This window comes from Bufo gargarizans, chromosome 2 (assembly GCF_014858855.1).
Source record: "Bufo gargarizans isolate SCDJY-AF-19 chromosome 2, ASM1485885v1, whole genome shotgun sequence".
NCBI classification, from domain to species: Eukaryota; Metazoa; Chordata; class Amphibia; order Anura; family Bufonidae; genus Bufo; species Bufo gargarizans.
In genome coordinates, this window is record NC_058081.1 from 337,174,070 (window position 1) to 337,197,093 (window position 23,024).

The 23,024-nt window shown below is 44.1% G+C and overlaps 1 protein-coding gene across 1 annotated transcript in view; it reads left to right on the forward strand.

Moving 5' to 3' along the window:
• Positions 1-1,450: 1,450 nt before the first annotated feature.
• Positions 1,451-23,024, forward strand: part of ALDH1L2 (aldehyde dehydrogenase 1 family member L2) — a 92,104-nt gene continuing 70,530 nt past the window's right edge. The window contains exon 1 of the mRNA XM_044280586.1: positions 1,451-1,600. Within this exon, the coding sequence (XP_044136521.1) occupies positions 1,553-1,600 (48 nt within the window). The 5' untranslated portion in view covers positions 1,451-1,552. The remainder of the gene's footprint in view (positions 1,601-23,024) is intronic.

Below are 23,024 nucleotides of genomic sequence, written 5' to 3' on the forward strand. Positions count from 1 at the left end.
GCTGTATAATACAGCAGGCACCAGGCAGCAATGACGGGGAATGGCGATCACAGCGAACCCCGTCATTTGAACCAAAAGAGTCTACACAGCAACAGTTGTCGCGCAACAATTTTTATAATGGTAGTCAATGGTGTTGCACTGCGACACAAAAAATCCATCTAGCATGTCACAGTACGACACCATTGACTACCATTACAAAATATGTTGTGCGTCATCCACGTCACGCAACACATGTTGCAGTGTAGTTGTACCCTATATGTCATGTTACACATGTCGCCATGTAGCCCTAGCCTAAATATAGCCCTAGCCTTAAATATTTTTATGTTGAAAAAAAAGTTAAAATATAAAAAATTCAAATCACCCCCCTTTCCCATATAAAAATAAACAATAAAAAATTAAACATCTTGGGTATCACCGCGTTCGAAAATGAACTATTAAAATATAAAAATAATTTCCATGTGCAGTGTACGCTGAAATAAGAAAAAAAGAAAAACACACGATTCGCCATTCTGTAGGCACCTTGTCCCCCCAAATTTTTTAATAAGTGATCAAAAAGTCGTATGTACCATAAAAATAGTCCTTTCGGCCTCATGCACACGACTGTTGTTTCATTCCGTGTCCATTGTTTAGTTTTTCGTGATTTTCTGCGGACCCATTGACTTTCAATGGGTCAGTTGAAAACTCGGCTAATGCACTGTTTGTCATCCGCGTCCGTGATCGGTGGTTCCATTCTGTCCAAAAAATATGACCTGTCCTATTTTTTTCAAGGGAAACAGTTCGCGGACCCATTCAAGTCAATGACCGTGAAAAAACGCGGAGGCACACAAGATTGTCATCCGCGTCCGTTTTTTTCCTATCATTTGCATGGCAAACTTGACTTAGACTTTTTTTTTCTACTTTCCTTCATGTCTGGTGATCCTCCAAAAATAAAGGAAGACACACGGAAACAAAAACGGATCACGGAACAACGGAACCCCATTTTGCGGAACGGAACACAACGGTCGTGTGCATGAGGCCTAATAAAACAAGCCCTCATACTGCTCCGTGGATGTTAATTTCTGGCTATGTGAAAGGAAAAGTAAAAACGTTAGGGCTCTTCAGCTTTTGGAATGCAAGGAGGAAGAAACGAAAATGGCTCCTCTTGTACCCACCCTGGGCCTAGATCGGGGTTGGCCAGAATAATTCACAGTACATGAAAAGTCCTGGCAATACCAATGTGTCCTGCACAGGGGAGACACACGTGTGACCTGCAGGAGGACACGCCTCCATAGAGATTGCATCAGTAGCGCCAAGGCATCAGCCAAGACGCAGCTGCTGGGGTGGGGGCGTGGCCTGAGGTGACAGTCTAGAGACGCAGCTCCGCAGTAACGTACGCTGCCTCCCAACTGAAATGACGGGAATGTAAGTGGGCGGGGATTCACAGAGGAGGCGGGGCGCAGCTGGAGCTGGTGTTTGTGCCAAGCTCTGCAGTCAGTTGGGGACACAAGGGCTGTGGGTGTTGGTTGCTGTCTTATTTCTCCTACCGGCGAGTATTGGGGTACCGCATATAAAAATGCTGTGGGCTGCAAATCAGTTCTTCAGGAAGTTCTCCACCACAACAGTGAGTAACCTGGCACTGAACTGGCATGATTAAAGACTGGCACTCACATAAAGGCATCAGCCCAGGACCTTATTGCCATATGGCTCTCAGGGACTGAATGCTTCCCAGGATCTACATTTATGGGTATAAGCTAGGACTGCATAATACCGCATACCACTTCTAATGGTGTGAATACTGGCATGTACAGGGGGCAGCCTGTGGCATTGGGGAAGGCTGGCAGCTTTGTAGCAGTTGCAGAAAGCAATACGACGTCTCACAATCTCTATGGACTTGTAGAACGCAGGAATTGCTGTATATATGACAGTTCTTCATCACATATTGTCCAGGGTTATTAGCACTGACATATTGCGCAGCGCTGTACACCGATTGTCCCTGTCCGCACTGGGGCTCACGCTCGGATTGCCCCGCTATCAGACGCACCCAGGCTCACGCACACAAATGTATTTTTGGTCTGCAGCTTTTTTTTGTGGGTCGAATGTGGAACCATTCACTTCAATGGGTCCGTTCCGTGGCCCCGCAAAAAAATAGGACATGCCCTATTCTTGTCCATTGTACGGACGAGGATCGGGCTGTTCTATAGAGGGCAAGACGTTCCGGTCTGCAAAATGGGGAACACACACAGCCTGTATTCGTGTTTTGCGGATCCGACTTAGGCTACTTTCACACTAGCGTTCGGGCGGATCCGTTCTGAACGGATCCGATCATAATAATGCAGACGGAGGCTCCGTTCAGAACGGATCCGTCTGCATTAAAATTGCAAAAAAAAAGCTAAGTGTGAAAATAGCCTCGGACGGATCCGTCTGCATTATTTTAGCATATAACAGCTAAGTGTGAAAATAGCCTGGGACGGATCCGTCCAGACTTTCAATGTAAAGTCAATGGGGGACGGATCCGCCTGAAGATTGAGCCACATTGTGGCATCTTCAAACGGATCCGTCCCCATTGACTTACATTGTAAGTCTGGACGGATCCGCACGCCTCCGCACGGCCAGGCGGACACCCGAACGCTGCAAGCAGCGTTCAGCTGTCCGCCTGTCCGTGCGGAGGCGAGCGGAGCGGAGGCTGAACGCCGCCAGACTGATGCAGTCTGAGCGGATCCGCTCTATTCAGACTGCATCAGGGCTGGACGGCTGCGTTCGGGTCCGCTCGTGAGCCCCTTCAAACGGAGCTCACGAGCGGACCGACGAACGCTAGTGTGAAAGTAGCCTTACGTGCATGAGCCCTTAGTTTCATCGGAGGCTGGTTAAAGCGTCACTGAGCTTTGGGAACACTTTTCATACCTGGTAGAGACATATCAAAGGTTTTGAGGTGCAGGAGACGGACTCAGTAGAACGCGTATGGGCCTGTCTCCATTCCTGCAATTGCTTTCCTCTCGTTGTAGAGATCAATGAGGGTCTCAGACCCCCACCAATCAAAAATTTGGATATGTCTCTATGGCATACCAACATTCTTTATTGACCATTTAACCTTAGGATATTTTTTAGGGTGGGCAAAAACCGAAATAAAGACTCATGCACGTGAACATATTTGTTTTCCGTGTCCGTTTTGGTTTTTGTTGCAGCCCGTATGCGGAACCATTCACTTTAATGGGGCCACAAAAGCAACGGAAGTGACTCAGTGTGCGTTCCATGACTGTTCCGCAAAAAAATACATGTTATTATTAAGCCTCATGCATGCATTTTTTTGGGAGGATCCGTTTTTTTTCCACAGATCCCTTGTAATAAACGCCTATCCTTGTCCGCAAATGTGAAAAAAGTAGGACATGCACAATTTTTTTTGCTGAAGGGAAACCCGGACAACAGACACGGAACACAAACGGATAAACTATCAGCATTTATTTGCTGACCCATTGAAATGAATGAGTCGCCATCCTATCCGCAAAAAAAACGGAGCGGGGGCCGAGAAAAACAACTGTCGTGTGCATGAGGCCTTATTGTCCGTATTCTGGACAAGGATAGGACTGTTCTATTAGGGGCTGGGCGTTTTCGCTAAATGCAGAATGCACACGGTTGGTATCCGTGTTTTCTTGATCCGCAATTTGATGACCACAAAACAACCAACGTTCGTGTGCATGAGCCCTAGGTGGAAGAAACCCACAAAATCACAGAATATGCAGACTTCATGGAAATCTGGTAGACCCTCTGGACCCCGATAGGCAACAGTGCGAAACACTGAGCCAACCCACCGCCTTCTTGGAAATCCTAATCCAGAAGAAGTTTGCCCTTCCCTATTTCTGATACACAAATCCCCTGCCTGAATGTAGTGTTGAAAGATCACATGCTAGCTGGCCGCAGCCGCACACTTGAATGGGGGGGTGATTGGACCTCCGTATCACAAAACCAGTTCTGACTGCTATAAGCAATTATTAATAGGAGCTGGCACAAGATGCTGACCTTAACACTCGGTTCATGCATAGTTTTTTTTTAAGCAGTTTTTGCCACGTGTTGGACATGTTTTTCTGCGTGATAAAATGCCAACTGCTAATGATAACTGAAAGTCTGTGGGAATTATGAACACACACATACATTTTCTCATAGGAGCATTTTTTTCAACTGTGGAGTGTTTTTTTTTTTTTTCAAATGTTTCCCGCATATCCTTCTCTATATGAGAAAAACTGCCTTAGGCCTCTTGTTTTTTCCGTTTACATTCTGTTTTTTGGGTTCTGTATACAGACGGTATACGGAACCATTCATTTCAATGAATCCACAAAAAAAACGGAAGGTACTCTGTATGCCTTCCGTTTCCGTATTTCCATATGACCTATTATTGTCCACATAACGGACAAGGATAGTGCTGCTCTATCAGGGGCTAGCTGTTCTGTTTTGCCAAAACCGGAATGCACACGGACGTCATCCGTATTTTTTGTGGATCAGTTTTTTTGCGGATCACAAAATGCTGAAAAAGCCATACGGTCGTGTGCAAGAGGCCTAAAAATGCATTTCACAAATGTGTGAAGGGGAAAAAAACTCCACAGAAAAAATGTATGTGACAATTAAAAAAACTTTAAAACAAGACCACCAAGAATGTCTTGCTTTTTTATTTTTACCACAATTTTTTTTTCAGAATAACCACATCCATTTTTTGGGCCACTTTTTAATGGCTTTTTTTAAATTTATTTTTTGCACACACTATCCCTTGCATTTAATTTAAGACAAGGCGCAGGCTGTGCCCGTATTGCGTCCCGCAAACATCGGGTCTGCAATATACAGTCACCGGCCATGTGCACAGCGTATCATGGATGTGAACCCATTCACTTGAATGGGTCCACAACCCGGGAGATATGGTGCGGAACAGAGGCAAGAATTGGAAGCGTATAGAAGCACTACGGAGTGCTTCAATAACTTTTCTGTCCGGGCCTCCAGGTGCAGACCGTCGGATGTGGATTTCGGTCCGCAGCACGGGCTCAGCTGGCACACATTGTTTTTTTTTGTTTTGCGGATCGGATGCAGACCCATTCATTTCAATGGGTTTGCAAAAAATGCGGACAGCAAAGCTATCCGCATCCGTATGTTCGTTCCGTAACCCCGCAAAATAAAAGTCCTATTCTTGTCCGTTTTAGGCATTGTTACAATGGATCCACAAAAAAAAAGTATGGCATTTAGATATCATCCGGTTTTTTTGGGCGGATCTACAATTTGCGGACCGCAAAACACATACGGTTGTGTGCATGTAGCCTTATTTCTACTCCACTCCTGACCTGGCCTATTTTTCCTATCTGGAACTTGCGCCATTTTTTCTGGTCATTTATGTAGTTTCTTCATGCACAAACCAATGAGACAAGTCTTAGGGGGTCCCTTATCAAGCTGAAATACGCCTATATTAGGCGTATTTCAGGCTCAGATTGCGGCGCCCACCAGGTATAAAAAAGTGGGCAGGGATGGGCAAGGCAGGCCCGTCTCATTTACCTTTTTCTATGACTGTAGAAAAAGGTCTAAATGTAAGGCCTCTTTCAGACGGGGTTCCCGGATTTGCTCCGGTTGCCTCCCGAGTGCATTGCAGGAAACCTGTGCGAGTGCGCACAAAAGTTCCAGCATGCTGTGATTTTGAAAAGAAGCCAGAAAGACAAAGAACACTGCCTAATGAACAAAAACCATAAGATAAGGAATGGCTGGCTCTCAGTAGAAATATTTAATGATTATCCACATTAAGGCCTCTTTCACACTACAGTATGTTGAATTCAGTGTTTTGCGTTCCGTTTTTCACGGATCCGTTGTTCCGTTTTTGCTTCCGTTGTGGTTCCGTTTCCGTTCCGTTGTTCCGTTCCGTTTTTCCGTATGGCATATACAGTATACAGTAATTTCATATAAAAAATTGGGCTGGGCATAACATTTTCAATAGATGGTTCCGCAAAAAACGGAACGGATACGGAAGACATACGGATGCATTTCCGTATGTGTTCCGTTTTTTTTGCGGACCCATTGACTTGAATGGAGCCATGGACTGTGATTTGCGGCCAAATATAGGACATGTTCTATCTTTTCAACGGAACGGAAAAACGGAAATACGGAAACGGAATGCATACGGAACACATTCCGTTTTTTTGCGGAACCATTGAAATGAATGGTTCCGTATACGGACCGTATACGGAACGCAAAAAACGGACCGTATACGGAACGCAAAAAACTGTAGTGTGAAAGAGGCCTAAAGGTGAGAAAACATCAAAACCATGAAAATATAGTGACCTTAGTACACCACCACAGTCCCTTCACCGTGCCGGATTGTGGCGTTCTCGCATATACAGGCTGCTTGCAAATATTAAAGGAGTTTTCTGGGAGTGTTTTTTTACTGATGACTTTCTCTCTGGGTAGGTCATCAGTTTCTGATCGGTGGTGGTGGTCTGACATCCGGGACCCCACCATTCAGCTGTTTTGAGCAGACAGCAGTGTTCCTGTGAGGCCGGTGGCCTTCTCTCAGCTTACCATTGTATAGCAGCTGTGCTTGGTATCACAGCTCAGGGGATGTGTCCTTTTTCAGGGATGTGTCCTTTCTATTGCAGGTGGTGGCAGTTGAGGTATAGAACTGAGCATGTGGGCCGTCCCAGTGGGCAGAACAGAGAAATTAGAAAAATAATAAACAGCAGGTGGCGCTATACAAATGGATTTTATTTAATAACTCAGTAGCCATAATAAATTTTTTATTACATGCAATTACAAAACAGTTCAGATCCAGGTGCTGGTTTGAAAAATGTAGAGTATTTTCTATGGGACCACCCCTTTAAGGGTTTGTTAAGCCTAATTCACGTGCCAGTTTTTGGTCAATGATTTCTATTATTAATTGTGAGCCAAAACCAGGAGTGGAGCCTACACAGAGATAAAGTATAATGAAAAGATTTGCCCTTGTTCTGTGTTTTTGACCTGCACCTGGTTTTGGCTCAAAATCCCTGATGGAAATCACTGAAGTGTTAACGAGGCTTCAGAAGTAAGTTAGTTTTTCCATTGCGCACATTTGGCCAAAATCCCAACTGGCTCTGCTCTCCTCCAGAACAGTCGTCAGGAATGTTCATAAAGGAACAGTGCATCTAATACTTGCTAGTTGTAGTAAGCTTGTATTTACGGATGAGCGAATCGACTTCGGATGAAACATCTGAAGTCGATTCGCATAAAACTTTGTTTCAATACTGTTTTATGCAAATCGACATTGGATTTTGGCCAGGCTGATGGAGTACGTTGTCGTGCATACATCTGGCCATTTATGATATTGCTCAATGTTGGCATTCATGCTGGAGCAATGCCATGTGTCACAAGACACATGGTTATCATACACTATTACCTCTGCAGCCATTTCTGTGTGGGTATATGTAGTAAGGGACACGTTTCTGAAGGGACACGAACGGCGTGTGCTATGCCAGTCTTTATGAAGATGCATTTAATTTATGCATAAGTTAACCCCATCCTGCATCTGGGTGTAACTGTACGTCCAGATTGCATGTAATTTAGTCCAATCGACGTACAGTTCCGTCACGGACAGTGAAGGCACTGGGACGGTCGGCAAATGCCAGTACAGGCTCTGGTCATACGAGCATGTGATCAAGTAACCCCTGTGTGCCATTTTTGCCCCCTCAGTGTCCAGTGTCCCTGCTGCCCCCTCAGTGTCCCTTCTGCCACTGTGTGCCAATGCGGCTGGCCCCAATTGCAACAAAGAGTATAAAAAAAGTTAAAAAAATTAAAAATGTTTTGCCATATCTACTAATTGATGAAAAGAAAAATAACATAACCTAAACATAATTGGTGTCACCATATTTGAAATACCCAGATCTATAAAAGGATACTGTTACTTAGCCGACACGGTAAATGCCATAAAAATAATTTTTTGTTACATCAATGGCATAAAAAGTGATCAAAAATCATATGTACCCCAAAATGGTACCAATGAAAACTACAGCCCATCCCACAAAAAAAAGCCCTCACACAGTTACATTGGAGACAAAAAAAAAATGTAATGGATGTTACTATATGGCAGTGCAGAATATAACTTATCGTATTTAAGTAGTGATTTTATGCTGCAAAAGTAGTAAAACATAAAAAACTACGGTATATAAATTTGGTATCCCCATAACCATATCAACCCACAGAATAAAGTTATTGAAACATATATACCGCATGAAGAACACCATGAAAATAAAAAAACACTGACAAAATTCTAATATTTGCCCACCTCCCCAAAAATGATATAAAAACTGATCAAAAAGTAATTTGTAACCCAAAATTGTACACCAAAAATCCAGCTTGTCCAGCAACAAAAAAACTCACACAGCTCAGTCAACAACAACAACAGCAAAAAAAAAAATGTTATGGCCCCTAAAAACAATTTCAGCAAATTCCATTTTAGAAAATCCAGATGCGGCTCCTTCCCTTCTGAACACTGCCGAAATAGTTTTTTTAACACAATAAAAGCACACAGAGCTATGCGGACTGGATATTGCGGATGTGCCAGCGGCGATCTAGCAACCGTGCGTGAAAATCGCACCGCATCTGCACTTGCTTGAGGATGCTTGCGATTTTCACGCAGCCCCATTCACTTCTATGGGTCCTGCTTGGCGTGGAAAGCGCACAATATAGAACATACTGCGATTTTCACGCAACGCACAAGTGATGCGTGAAAATCACTGCTGATGTGCACAGCCCCATAGAAATGAATGGGTCCGGATTCAGTGCGGGTGCAATGCGTTCAACTCACGGAAAACTCACCTGTGTGAAAGGGGCCTTACATAATACTTTGTTGAAAGTGCTGTTACATAAACCTCTTGGCTCAGGTGCACTGTAGACGGGTATTTGCCAGTAAAACAGACACACCTTACCAATCTCTAATGTCAATAAGAACAAACGTTTAACTTTTTTCTTAACCCTTTCAGGACCTGGCCAATTTTCACCTTCCGGTCATGCGGAATGGTGCGGGACGGAAGTACGGAACGGAACCCTACGGAAGCACTACGGAGTGCTTCAGTGGGGTTTCGTCCCGTACTTCTGTTCCACAAATAGATAGAACATGTCCTTGTCTTTGCGGAATAGCCGTATTGCGAACCCATTATAGTAAATAGGTCCGCTGCAGCTGCCCCGCGGACGGTGTTCGTGCATTGCGGCCCGCAGCACCACGACACGGCGCACAGCCTCACACATTCGTGTGCAGGAGGGCTGAAAATTACATTTTAGTTTTTTGGGACGTTAGAAGGCTTAGAGGTTTAGAAGCAAATGTAAAAATTTTTAAGAACATTTCCAAACCCCAATTTTTTCAGGACCAGTTCAGTTATGAAGTCACTTTCTTGGGCTTACATATTCGAAACCACGCATAAATCATCCCATTTTAGAAACTTCACCGCTGAAGCTATTCAAAACGGATTTAAGAACTTTGTTAACCCTTTAGGTGCCCCACAAAATGGGAATTAAATTTGAATCTATTTTTTTTCTGCAATACATCAAGGGTTGCCAGCCAAATATATTACCCCGAATCTGGAGTTTACAGAAACACCCCGTGTGTGCTCAAAAACTGATGTATGGACGCACAGCAGGCTTCAGAGTGGAAGGAGCACCATATGGCTTTGGTAGAGCGGATTTAGCTGGAATGGTAATTGGGAGCTATGTTGCATGTGAAGACACCCTGAGGTGGCCCTACAGTGGAAACCCCAAAAAAGTGACCCCCATTACAGAAACTACACCCCTCAAGGAATATTTCAAAGTGTGTAGTGAGCACTTTGACCCATCAGGCATATTAGAAAATTAGGAAACGATTGGCTGTGAAAATGAAAAATTTAATTTTTTTCCACAAAAAGTTTCTTTACACCCACATTTTTCACTTTCACAAGGGGTAACAGGACAAAATGCACCCCACATTTTGTTCCCCATTTCCCCCCGAATACGCCAACACCCCATAGGTGCTCAAAAAATGATGTATGGGCACACAGCAGGCTTCAGAGTGGAAGGAGTCCCACATGGCGTTAGGAGAGAGGATTTAGCTGGAATGGTAATTGGGAGCTATGTTGCATGTGAAGACACCCTGCGTTGGCCCTACAGTGGAAACCCCCAAAAAGTGACCTCATTCCGGAAAATACACCCCTCAAGGAATATTTCAAGGTGTGTAGTGAGCACTTTGACCCATCGGGCGTTTCACAGAATTAGGAAACGCTTGGCTGTGAAATTTAAAAATTACACCCACATTTTTTACTTTCACAATGGGTAACAGGACAAAATGCACCCAAAATTTTGTTCCCCATTTCCCCCCGAATACGCCAACACCCCATATATGTTCAACAAATGATGTATGGGCGCATGGCAGGGCTCTAGACTCAAACAGCTAAATATGGATTTTGCTGACCTGAATTGGCAGACATGGATTTTAGGTGCCATGTCGCATTAAATAAATTCCTGAGGTCCCCAGAAATGAAAAACCCGAAGAAGTGACCCCATTTCGGAAAGACCACCCCCGTACGAAAATTTTAAGTGTGGAAAGGGTACGGTACTTTTCAGCAAACGGGTGTCTCACAGAAGGCAGAAACACTTGTTAAAGGATTTCAAAGCACACATTTGTGAAAATAAAAAATTACTAGCAGACCCTAGTTTTTCACTTTCACAAGGGGTCAAAGGAGAAAATGCAGTATATGTTCACCATTTTCTCCCCTTTTTGAAAACACCCCATATGTGCTTGTAGCCTGTTGTATTGGCGCACAGCAGGTCTCTAGAGGAAAAGTGCAAAAACATTTTTTTTGCAGGTCTGAATAAACAAACATGGATTTTAGGTGCCACGTCGCATTAAAAAAAATCCTCATGTCCCCAGAAAAAAAAAAAAAAACAAGAAGTGACCCCTTTTTGGAAAGTGCAACCCCGTACGAACATTTTTAGGGGGCGGAAAGGGCATGGTTGTCTCACCGAGATATAAAGTGGAAATATTACAGGGAGCATTAAGGATGGAATTAAATTAATACTCCATGAATGTGTGGTAGATTCTGAAACCCTCCTTCATGCATAGGCCAGGTTTTTCAGGGCAGGTTTCACAGTGGTAAATGGTGTCTTTCCTTATCCCCCTTTTGGAACACACCCTGCATCTTTTTTGGGTTCGTCCTTTCCTTGTTGTCTGGGGAACTTGACCTGGAAAATGTTTCCCTGGTACAACACGGGCACCGTAACTTCCTGAAGTACTGGGACCATCCCGGCCTGGGTTTTAAAAATTTGGGCCTTGATTACCACCTCTTGGAACTGAAGGGAAGTTCCTCTGTGGCCTGCAGAATAAAATAGCACATATGCATTGCACATTGCCATCTGTACAATGTGTACGGCCAGCTTTTTGTACCACACTTTAGTTAGAGCCCTACTTTCACCTATTCTCAGTGGTTGCCCTACCAGGGATCTAGGGAGGCATCTCTGATTTTTGCGCACTGTGCTGCAAGCCACAGTACCTCTGGCAGTTAGGGACCTGAATAGAGGTATGCTGGTATAATAGCAGTGGGTGCAGTAACTCCCACACAATCTTCCCACTAACTCCTAGGATGGCGGGGGGGTTGGGGCATTCTGGGGGTTCTATCTGGGAATCTCTCCCTTCATAAACGCTGAATTTTTGGGTGTACCCAGAGCTTCTCTGACAAAGTTTGTATATTTTATGCCATACCCTGCCCGTTTGCTAGGCAGGTATTGGCGGAATCTAATCCTCCCTTTAAACAGTAATAGGGACTCATCTACGCATACATTTTTATCAGGGTTGTACACCTCAGCAAACTTTGGTCTTAAAGGGCTTCTGTCACCCCACTAAACTCTTCTTTTTTTGGGGTACTTATAATCCCTATACTGCGATATATCTATACATTATATTATTAATCATTTTTGTTCAGTAGATAATACAAAAAACGTACTTTTATAATAAGCAAATTACCTGTCTACCAGCAAGTAGGGTGGCCACTTGCTGGTAGCAGCCGCAAAAAAACGCCCCCTCCTCCTGTTGATTGACAGGGCCAGCAGCGATCTCCTCCTCCGGCCGGCCCTGTCTGCAATTCAAAAAATCGCGCGCCTGTCTTGATTCGCCGCAGGCGCTCTGAGAGAAGGAGGCTCGCCTCCTCAGCACTCCCTCAGTGCGCCTGCGCCGATGACGTCACCGAAAGAGAAGAGTTTAGTGGGGTGACAGAAGCCCTTTAAAGTGGTCAAGGATGGGCCTAACCTTGAACAGATGGTCAAATGTTGGGTCGTTTTGGGGTGGGCACTGTGCATTGTCATTGTAGTGTAGGAATTTCCGAATTGACTCAAATCAATTTTGGGCATAGGCGTGCGCACGGGGTGTGCCTGGGCACACCCTAATCAAGCCTGCTGGCCGGTGAGTACTAATGAGTGCTTCGAAAATGGAAGCGCTCATTAGTACCGGAGGACTAGGAAGCGGTGAACGCTATGTACTTACCGCTTCCTGGCATAATGGGGGCTAATGAGAGGCATAATGAGGCTAATGAGGCATAATGGGGATAATGAGGCATAAGGGCTAACAATGGGGGCTAATGAGGCATAAGGGCTGATACTGGGGCTAATGAGGCATAAGGGCTGATAATGGTGGTTAATGAGGCATACGAGCTGATGATGGAGCTAATGAGGCATAAGGGCTGATGATGGGGCTAATGAGAGGCATAATGGGGGCTAGTGAGGCATAAGGGCTGATACTGGGGCTAATGAGGCATAAGGGCTGATAATGGTGGTTAATGAGGCATACGAGCTGATGATGGAGCTAATGAGGCATAAGGGCTGATGATGAGGCATAATAGGGCTAATAAGAGGCATAATGGGACTAATGAGGCATAATGGGGGATCATGGGGGTTAATGAGGCATAAGGGCTGATGATGGGGGGCTAATGAGGCATAATGGGGGCTAATAAAAGGCATAATGGGGGCTAATAGCGTAAAGGCTATATATAACACGGAATGCGTTTGCTGAGCCATAAGCTCTCGCATGCGCCATGGATACACATGTCAGCGCCTGAAATGGGCCTCACAGGACTCGCTAAACATGCGCCAGCCGGCAATTAGGAGTGAATAAATTAGCAGTGGGGCGGTGCTGGGCTCCAGGAGAAGGGGCGTGTCTGGGCTCCAACGGCCGGAGGAACAGCCCCTTGGGCTCCTTACTCAGGTAATTACCATATTAATAAAAGCGATTATATTTTTTTATATTTTTTTTTTTATAGACAAAGGACAACACTTAGGCCCCTTTCACACAGGCGAGTATTCCGCGCGGGTGCAATGCGTGAGTTGAACGCATTGCACCAGCACTGAATCCTGACCCATTCATTTCTATGGGGCTATGCACATGAGCTGTGATTTTCACGCATTACTTGTGCATTGCATGAACATCGCAGCAAGCTCTATATTCTGCGTTTTCCACGCAACGCAGGCCCCATAGAAGTGAATGGGGCCGCGTGAAAATCGCAGGCATCCGCAAGCAAGTGCGGATGCAGTGCGCTTTTCACGCATGGTTGCTAGGTGACGATCAGGCTGGGGACCCGATCTGTATTATTTTCCCTTATAACATGGTTATAAGGGAAAATAATAGCATTCTGAATACAGAATGCAAAGTAAAATAGTGATGGAGGGGTTAAAAAAAATAAAATAAAATTAACTCACAGAGTCCACTTGATCGCGTAGTTGCGGATCTCTATCTTCTTCTGTAATGTTGAGCTGCCGGCTAAGGACCTGTGGTGACGTCACATCACATGATCCAATCACATGGTCCCTCACCATGGTGATGAACTATGTGATTGGACCATGTGATGCGCACAGTGACGTCAAAATAATATAATCTACAGAACACCTAACCCAAACCTGAACTTCTGTGTACCAAACATGCCGATGTTTCTCACGCACGCGCAAAACGCATTACAATGTTTTGAACTCGCCCTGAAAAATCGCGCATTTTCCCGCAACGCACCCACATCTTATCCTGGCAAAAAACCTGACGCCCGTGTGAAAGAGGCCTTAGGGTAGTAATACTAGTATATTTTAATACAAAATGAGCAGACTGATGTGATGATGTTAAAAGCTCTGTCACTAAAATGCAGGTGACAGAATCCCTTTAAAGGGTAAAACTAACATATATGAGAGACTAATTACATGCAAAGTGAGATATTTCAAGCCTTTATATGTTATAATTTGGATGATTATGGCTTGTAGCTTATGAAACCCCAAAGTCACAATCTCAGGTCCCCTTTGCTCAGGGGATATGGACTAATTAGCTGACTAGACTGTGACACTTTGAGCCTAGAATATTGAACCTTTTCACAAAATTCTAATTTTAAGTTGCATTAATTGCAACTCCTTTTAAATTGCATTACTGAAATAAATGAACTTTCGCACGATATTCTAATTTTTCGAGTTTCACCTGTAAGTGAGGGACATGAACATGTGGAGTCACTGTGGGTAGAACTACATGGAGGCAAAAGCAATAATAAATTATTAATAGGAGTTTATTATAAACCACCTAATATACCAGAGTCCACAGAAAATCTACTACTAAACGAGATAGACGAGGCGGCAAATCATAATGAGTTGGTTATTATGGGGGACTTCAACTACCCAGATATAGACTGGGAAACTGAAACTTGTACATCTCATAAAGGAAACAGGTTCTTGGCAATAACCAAAGACAATTACCTTTCCCAACTGGTTCAGGACCCGACTAGAGGGACGGCCATACTGGACTTAGTATTAACCAATAGGCCTGACAGAACAACAGAAGTGCAGGTTGGGGGACACCTGGGAAATAGTGACAATAAAGTAATAACCTTCCAATTATCATTCAAAAGAGCGTTTCTTCAGGTAGGAACAAAAATTCCAAACTACAAAAAAGCTAAATTTAGCCAACTAAGAGAAGCAATCCAGTCATAAAGTAAAACGTAACTTTTAGGCTCCATTCACACGTCCGCAACGTGTTTTGCGGATCCGCAAAACACGGACAGTTGCAATGTGCTTTCCGCATTTTGCGGACCGCACATTGCTGGCACTAATAGAATATGCCTGTTCTTGTTCGCAATTGAGGACAAGAATAGGACATGTTCTATTTTTTTCGGGAACAGAATTGCGGACCCGGAAGTGCGGGTCCGCAATTCCGTGTCCGGGCAGCACGTTTTTTGCGGAACGAAATTGCAGACGTGTGAATGGACCCTAATTCTTAACAAATAATCAAATAATAAAGCCTTAAAATGATTGATGAGATTAACACAAATCACTTCCTGTTTACAGATAAAGTTATTATATATATACTATATATATATATATAATAACTAATATATATAATAACTATATAGTAACAAGTAGTTGGGTGCCAGCGGTGTTAACACTTTACCAAAGTGTACGATTCAGAACAAATAAATACACTGCCGCACGTCCGATAGTGAAAAGAAAGTGGGATCCTTTTTTCACCCATGGGTGAATAAAGGATCCCACTTTCTTTTTACTATTGGACGTGCGGCAGTGTATTTACTTGCGCTATATATATATATATATATATATATATATATATATATTTGTTGGTAGCAGGGTGGATTTGATTAAAATCAAGCTGATTTAAATCACGATTTAATCACTAGTCAGTAAGGCTTGATTTAAATCAAAGTTTTCTACATAAAGACTAATTCTTGCTGGTATAACTTATAATATGCAAGTAGATGAAGATTTTTAGAATAACAACTTTTCATATTAGTTTGATTAGGTTGATTCTGTATTCATAGGTTTGTAGAAGTTAGGATTGAGGTCTTTTTCTCAACTCTGTTCATGTTATAACATTTTTTGCTGTGAAGAAGAGGCATGTGATCTCTGCTGAGTCAAATTCAGTTTTGAGAACTGCAAAAGTAAACCAAGCATCTGTGATAATATCTTGTAGGCAGAGAAACTGCCCAATAATCTTACAAAAACCTCTGGAAGAGCATGACATTGTGAATGGATTAATGGAATTTATGTACCAAAAAAAAACAACATATACAGCCTTATTCTACATAATAAAAAAAAAACTAATCTTTATTTCATGATGGAATAAGCTTTGGATGGTAATATATTTTCCTCAAAAAGCATTTTATATTAAAAAAAAAATCTGATTTAAATAAAAAAAATCAGATTTTGGGGATTTTTTGTAAAAAATCATTGATTTTTTTATCCTCCCTGGTTGGTAGGTATCATAGTATGTGGCGGTACTTATCAAAAAGAAACCGTGTGCCCTGTGGTTAGGCTGCTCTCATTTCAAGCTGTTAGGGCTAGCCTATGATCCATACCATAGGGCCATAATAGGGACTTACTTCCTCACCCCACGTTTCATTGCATCTTTAACCTTACATGGAAGTTTATCTCTGCTTCCCTGGACAGCAGCTGCATCGTGGAACCAGACGACATCTGTATGGTAGGACCACGTTTTTTTTTCATAAGCACCGCCGCGTACTATAATACCTACAAGCAAATTATATTTTCTGTAATAACTTTATCTGTAAAAAGGAAGTGATTCGTGTTAATCTCATCAATCATTTTAAGGGTTTATTATTTTATTATTTGTTAAGAATAAAAGTTACATTTTAATTTATGAATGCATTGCCACTCCAGTATGATATTTAGAATTTTTGGTAATCTATAATACGGGTATCTTGCCATCTCTAATAGTTGTGTTTGCCAACTGAGAGAGGCCATAGGCCCAACTAACTGGGAAAAAGTCCTCAAAAATAAAAATGCAGCCACAAAATGGGATATTTTTAATAGCATCCTAAAATCTAATTGTGAGAGGTACATACCTTATGGGAATACAAGGGAGTGAGGAAGCACTGAAAAACTATAAGGAAAAAAATAGAATATGTAAAAAACAAATAAAAGCAGCCAAACTAGAGACCGAGAGGTTAATTGCCAAAGAGAGCAAAACTAACCCTAAAGGTTCTTCAATTATATAAATAGTAAAAAGTATAAATGAAGATGTCAGCCCTCTACAGAGTAATGAGGGAGGAATTGCAGAGAGCGACCGTATCCTAAGAGAATTAAGTAATGTCATAGCCAGACACTTATTTCTGATATTTTAGGCCTCTATACTGATATAGAGTGTTCCACAGGATTGGCGCATAGCAAATGTAGTGGCAATATTCATAAAGGGTACAAAAACAAAGCCCGGAAACTATAGGCCGGTAAGTTTAACATCTGTCATGGGTAAGGGTACTTTCACACTAGCGTTTTTCTTTTCCGGTATTGCGTTCCGTCGCCGTTGCTCAATACCAGAAAAACACAGATCAATTTTATCCTAATGCATTCTGAATCGAGAGCAATCCGTTCAGGATGCATCAGTTCAGTCCCTCTTACGTTTTTTTGCCGGAGAAAATACAGTTTTCTCTCAGGCCAAAAATCCTGAACACTTGCCGGAATGCCCGATCTGGCATTAATTTCCATTGAAATGTATTAGTGCCGGATGCGGCATTAAAATTTCCGCATTGACGGATCCGTTCTTCCGGATCCGTCAATGCGCAGACTTTTAAATCTGTGAAAAAAATAAATACCGGATCCGTTTTTCCGGATGGCAATCGGAAAGACAGATCCAGTATTGCAATGCATTTGTCAGATGGCTCCGCTTCTGGATCCGTCTGAAAAAATGCATCCGTTTGCGTCCGAATTGCCGGATTCGCCAGGCAGTTCCCCTGCTCCTCCGCACCATTCATCTGTATCGCTGTCCTGAGGACGGCGATACAGATGAATATGGAGATGAGCGCTTCCACAATGGAGGCGCTCATTTCCACTCCTGCTGCCTCCGGACAAAACGGGCCTTTGAAAATGGGCTGACAAATACCCAAGCACCAGGACCAAATTCCTGATCGCCATGGCGACCTGGCGCCTGGGATTTGTCGAGCCCTGTTCTGATATATAGCCAGACCCCCATCAGGGGTCTCATACTGTTAACTTATACTTGGCCCAGGGAAAGGGCAGCAACTTTACATGCTCCGCCTTTCCCCACATAGAAACGCGACTCTGGGTCTGCTCAATTGTGGGCACTCTGAGATTCGCTAAGTAGTGTTTATTCCACGTTTTTTATTCCAAGTTTTGGTTACTGTTACTTTACCCACTCTGGATTAGCTAGATCGGGTATTTGGCTTACAAAGGTGACCTGTAGTGTTTTTGTCCTAAGTCCCTTCTTCTGTTTTGGTCTACCCATCCTCTTGTTCTTTCCTTGAACTCCCCACCCCCCCTTTTTTCTCTCTTTCTCCCTCTCTCTTTCTTTCTCTCTTTCTCCTCTCTTTCTCCTCTCTTTCTCCCTCTCTTTCTCCCTCTCTTTCTCTCTCTCTCTTTCTCTCTCTCTTTCTCCCTCTCTTTCTCCCTCTCTTTCTCCCTCTCTTTCTCCCTCTCTCTCCCTTGCCAAATAGACTAGAATTATATCTGCCATGAACTTTGCATCTATCAACGCCAATGGGTTGATTACACCAGAGTGTCACAACCAGACAGCTGAGAAGCTCTGACGGAGGCCTTTCAGAACCTCCTCCTTGAGTTTCTGTGTTGTGGTATTCAGTTCCTCCTCTCGTTAGTCTCTCTCAGCTGTCATGTGTTGGACTAATTGCTTCCCTTTAAATTCCTCCCCAGAATGCTTTTCTGGGCGGCTTATACTTCTTCCTGGAGTGTGTGTGCATGCTGACCTTGTTCTCCTGCCTGCTACAAAGCTAAGTGTTGTACCTTTATCTGTTATTTTCTGTTTGCTGGATCCCAGGTGACCCTGACTCCCTCCGTATCTTGTGTAGGGAGCCGGTGGTCGTGTCCTCTCACTATTGTAGGGTGCTCAGGGCTTTATAGTCAAGGTTCGTGGATATGCAAACCTCCACCATTAGGATCTTTGCATAGGCTGAGCAGCCAGGGAAAGTGCCAAGTCTTCTGCAGGGGTCTCCCTTGGTTCCTTAGCTTTTGGATCCAGCGAGTCATTTATACATGTTGCTTTGCCTTGTTTCCTGTACACCGTCCGTGACATTATAAGCCGGTTTCACTTTTGGCTGAACGCTTCCAGGGTCTTTCATTGGAGGTAGCTGATCTCCGTAAGACTTTTTCTCAGCTTCAAGTGACCGGTTCAGCTTGCGTTCATGGAGTTTGTTCTGAGCCTAAGATCTCGCTCCCGGATACGTTCTCCGGGGGTAGTGAGAATTTTGTGCGTTTTAGAGAGGCTTGCAAACTCCATTTTCGCCTTCTTCCCCACTCCTCTGGTGATGAGGAACGGAGGGTGGGGATCATTATATCGCTGCTCAGAGGTAACGCTCAGTCCTGGGCCTTTTCGCTGCCGGAGGGGGCACGGCCTCTCCGTTCAGTGGATGAATTCTTTTTAGCCCTGGGTCAGATATATGATGATCCGGATCGTATTGCTCTGGCTGAGTCTAAACTACGTCTATTATGCCAGGGTAAACAATCCGCAGAAATATACTGCTCAGAATTTCGGAGATGGGCAGTTGATACTGGTTGGAATGATGCTGCACTCCGAAGTCAATTTTGCCATGGTCTTTCAGAGGGATTGAAAGATGCATTTGCCTTTCATGAGAGGCCTATTTCTTTGGACTCTGCTATGTCTCAGGCCGTTCGTATTGACAGGCGTCTTAGAGAGAGAGGAGAGATGTCCCCTTCCTGTCATACTCAGTCCCAGGACAGTGCAGCGGTCTCATTCTGTGCGCAGGGGTCTCAGTCGCCGTCAGCCCCTTCTGAGCATGAGCCCATGCAGCTGGGGTTGATTGCTTCTGACAATAGAAGATTCAGCTCGCATGGGAGGGTTTGTTTTTGTTGTGGAGGTATAAATCATTTGGCAAATATTTGTCCCTCTAGGAGATTCAGGCAGTTTTCTGGGAGTAATAAAGAAACAAACAGGAAAAAATCTTTTAAAAATGTTCCGTCTGTTACTATTGGCAGGGTTGAGGCGGAAATTGAAGGTTTTCCATTTGCTTGTAGTTCCCGTTTTGTCCTGCCGGCTAGGGTGGCGCTAGAGAGCAAGAACATTTTTTGTGAGATTTTTGTGGATAGTGGAGCAGCGGTCAATCTCATTGATAATCAATTTGCGATAACTCATGGTTTCCAGGTGCGCACTTTGGGAAAGGATATTCCTGTTTTTGCTATCGATTCCGCTCCACTTTCTCAAAAATCATTAAAGGGCATAGTTCACAATATCCGTTTAATTGTGAGTGATGCTCATGTTGAGGATGTGTCATGTTTCGTCCTTAGCGGTTTACCTACCCCTCTGGTGTTGGGGCTGCCCTGGCTCTCTAAGCATAACCCCACTATTGATTGGCAAGCGAGGCAAATAAATGGTTGGAGTGACTTTTGCAGAGAGCATTGCCTCATGACATCTGTTTCTGAGGTTGCTACTAAGACTGTACCATCTTTTCTCTCTGAATTTTCAGATGTCTTCTCTGAGAGTGGAGTTCAGGATTTGCCCCCGCACAGGGAGTACGATTGCCCTATTAATCTCATCCCAGACGCCAAGCTGCCTAAATCTCGTTTATACAATCTTTCCCAACCTGAGAGGATCGCTATGCGTGCTTATATCTCTGAGAGTCTGAGAAAGGGACACATACGACCCTCGAAGTCACCTTTTGCCGCTGGTTTTTTCTTTGTTAAGAAAAAAGATGGTTCTTTAAGACCTTGTCTGGATTTCAGGGAGCTGAACAATATCACAATTCGTGACCCTTATCCGCTTCCTCTGATCCCGGACCTGTTTAACCAGGTTGTTGGGGCTAAAGTATTTTCCAAATTAGATCTAAGAGGGGCATACAACCTGGTCAGGGTCAGAGAAGGGGACGAATGGAAGACGGCCTTCAATACCCCTGAGGGCATTTTGAAAATTTGGTTATGCCTTTTGGTTTGATGAATGCCCCAGCCGTTTTTCAGCATTTCATGAACAGCATTTTTTATCATTTGATGGGAAAATTTGTATTGGTGTATTTGGATGACATTTTGATTTTTTCTCCCGATTTCAAAACTCATAAGGAACATTTACGTCAGGTCTTGCTCATCCTGCGGGAGAATAAATTATATGCAAAACTGGAAAAATGTGTGTTTGCGGTTCCAGAAATTCAATTTCTGGGGTTTCTTCTCTCCGCTTCTGGTTTTCGCATGGACCCCGAGAAGGTCAGCGCTGTGCTTGAGTGGGAGCTTCCTGAGAATCAGAAGGCGCTGATGCGTTTTTTGGGCTTTGCCAATTATTACAGGAAGTTCATTTTGAATTATTCTTCTATTGTTAAACCACTCACTGATATGACCAGAAAGGGGGTAGATTTTTCTTCTTGGTCAGTAGAGGCGCGTAAGGCTTTTTCTGATATCAAGGAGAGTTTTGCTTCCGCTCCCATCTTGGTGCAACCTGATGTTTCTTTACCCTTCATAGTTGAGGTTGATGCTTCTGAGGTGGGTGTGGGGGCGGTCTTGTCTCAGGGTTCCTCTCCTGCCAATTGGCGACCGTGTGCCTTTTTCTCAAGAAAACTCTCTCCTCCGCAGAGAGAAATTACGATGTGGGAGATAGGGAATTGTTGGCCATCAAGTTGGCTTTTGAGGAATGGCGCCATTGGCTAGAGGGAGCCAGACACCCTATTACCGTATTTACTGACCATAAAAATCTGGCCTACTTGGAGTCAGCCAAGCGTCTGAACCCGAGACAGGCCAGATGGTCTTTGTTCTTTTCTAGGTTTAATTTTGTTGTCACGTTCCGCCCTGGAGTTAAGAATGTGAAGGCAGATGCCCTGTCACGTTGTTTTCCGGGAGGCGGGAATTTTGAAGACCCGGGTCCCATTTTGGCTGAAGGTGTGGTGGTCTCTGCTCTTTTTCCTGAATTGGAGGCAGAGGTGCAGGCAGCCCAGTCAGAGGCTCCTGATCTTTGTCCTCCTGGGAGGTTGTTTGTGCCTCTCGCTTTAAGACACAAGATTTTTAAAGAACACCACGATACGTTCCTTGCTGGGCACCCGGGGGTAAGAGCCACACTGGATCTCATCGCTCGGAGATTCTGGTGGCCTGCGCTTCGGTTGAGGGTTTTGTGGCAGCTTGCGAGACTTGCGCTCGTGCCAAAGTCCCTCATTCACGGCCATCAGGTCCTCTCCTTCCCTTACCCATTCCTTCCCGTCCTTGGACACATCTGTCCATGGACTTCATAACGGACCTGCCTCGTTCCTCGGGGAAGACTGTGATTCTGGTGGTGGTGGACCGATTTAGCAAAATGGTGCATTTCATCCCTTTTCCGGGTTTGCCCAATGCTAAGACGCTGGCGCAGGCATTTATTGATCACATTGTCAAATTGCACGGTATTCCTTCAGACATAGTCTCTGATAGGGGCACGCAGTTTGTTTCCAGATTCTGGAAGGCTTTCTGTTCTCGCTTGGGGGTTCGGTTGTCATTCTCTTCTGCTTTCCACCCGCAGTCGAATGGCCAGACAGAGCGCGTCAATCAGAATCTGGAGACATATCTGCGCTGTTTTGTGGCGGAGAATCAAGAGGATTGGTGTTCTTTTTTGTCCCTTGCTGAGTTTGCTTTAAAGGGAACCTGTCATCGGGATTTTGTGTATAGAGCTGAGGACATGGGTTGCTAGATGGCCGCTAGCACATCCGCAATACCCAGTCCCCATAGCTCTGTGTGCTTTTATTGTATAAAAAAACGGATTTGATACATATGCAAATTAACCTGAGATGAGTCCTGTCCCTGACTCATCTCACATACAGGACTCATCTCAGGTTAATTTGCATATGTATCAAATTGTTATTTTTTACACAATAAAAGCACACAGAGCTATGGGACTTAGTATTGCGGATGTGCTAGCGGCCATCTAGCAACCCATGTCCTCAGCTCTATACACAAAATCCCGGTGACAGGTTCCCTTTAACCTCTTAAGGACATAGGGCGTACAGGTACGCCCTTGTGCCCTGGTACTTAAGGACACAGGGCGTACATGTACGCCCTGTGTATTTCTGATCACTGCCGTGCGGCTGGCAGTGATTGGAACCCGGCGCCTG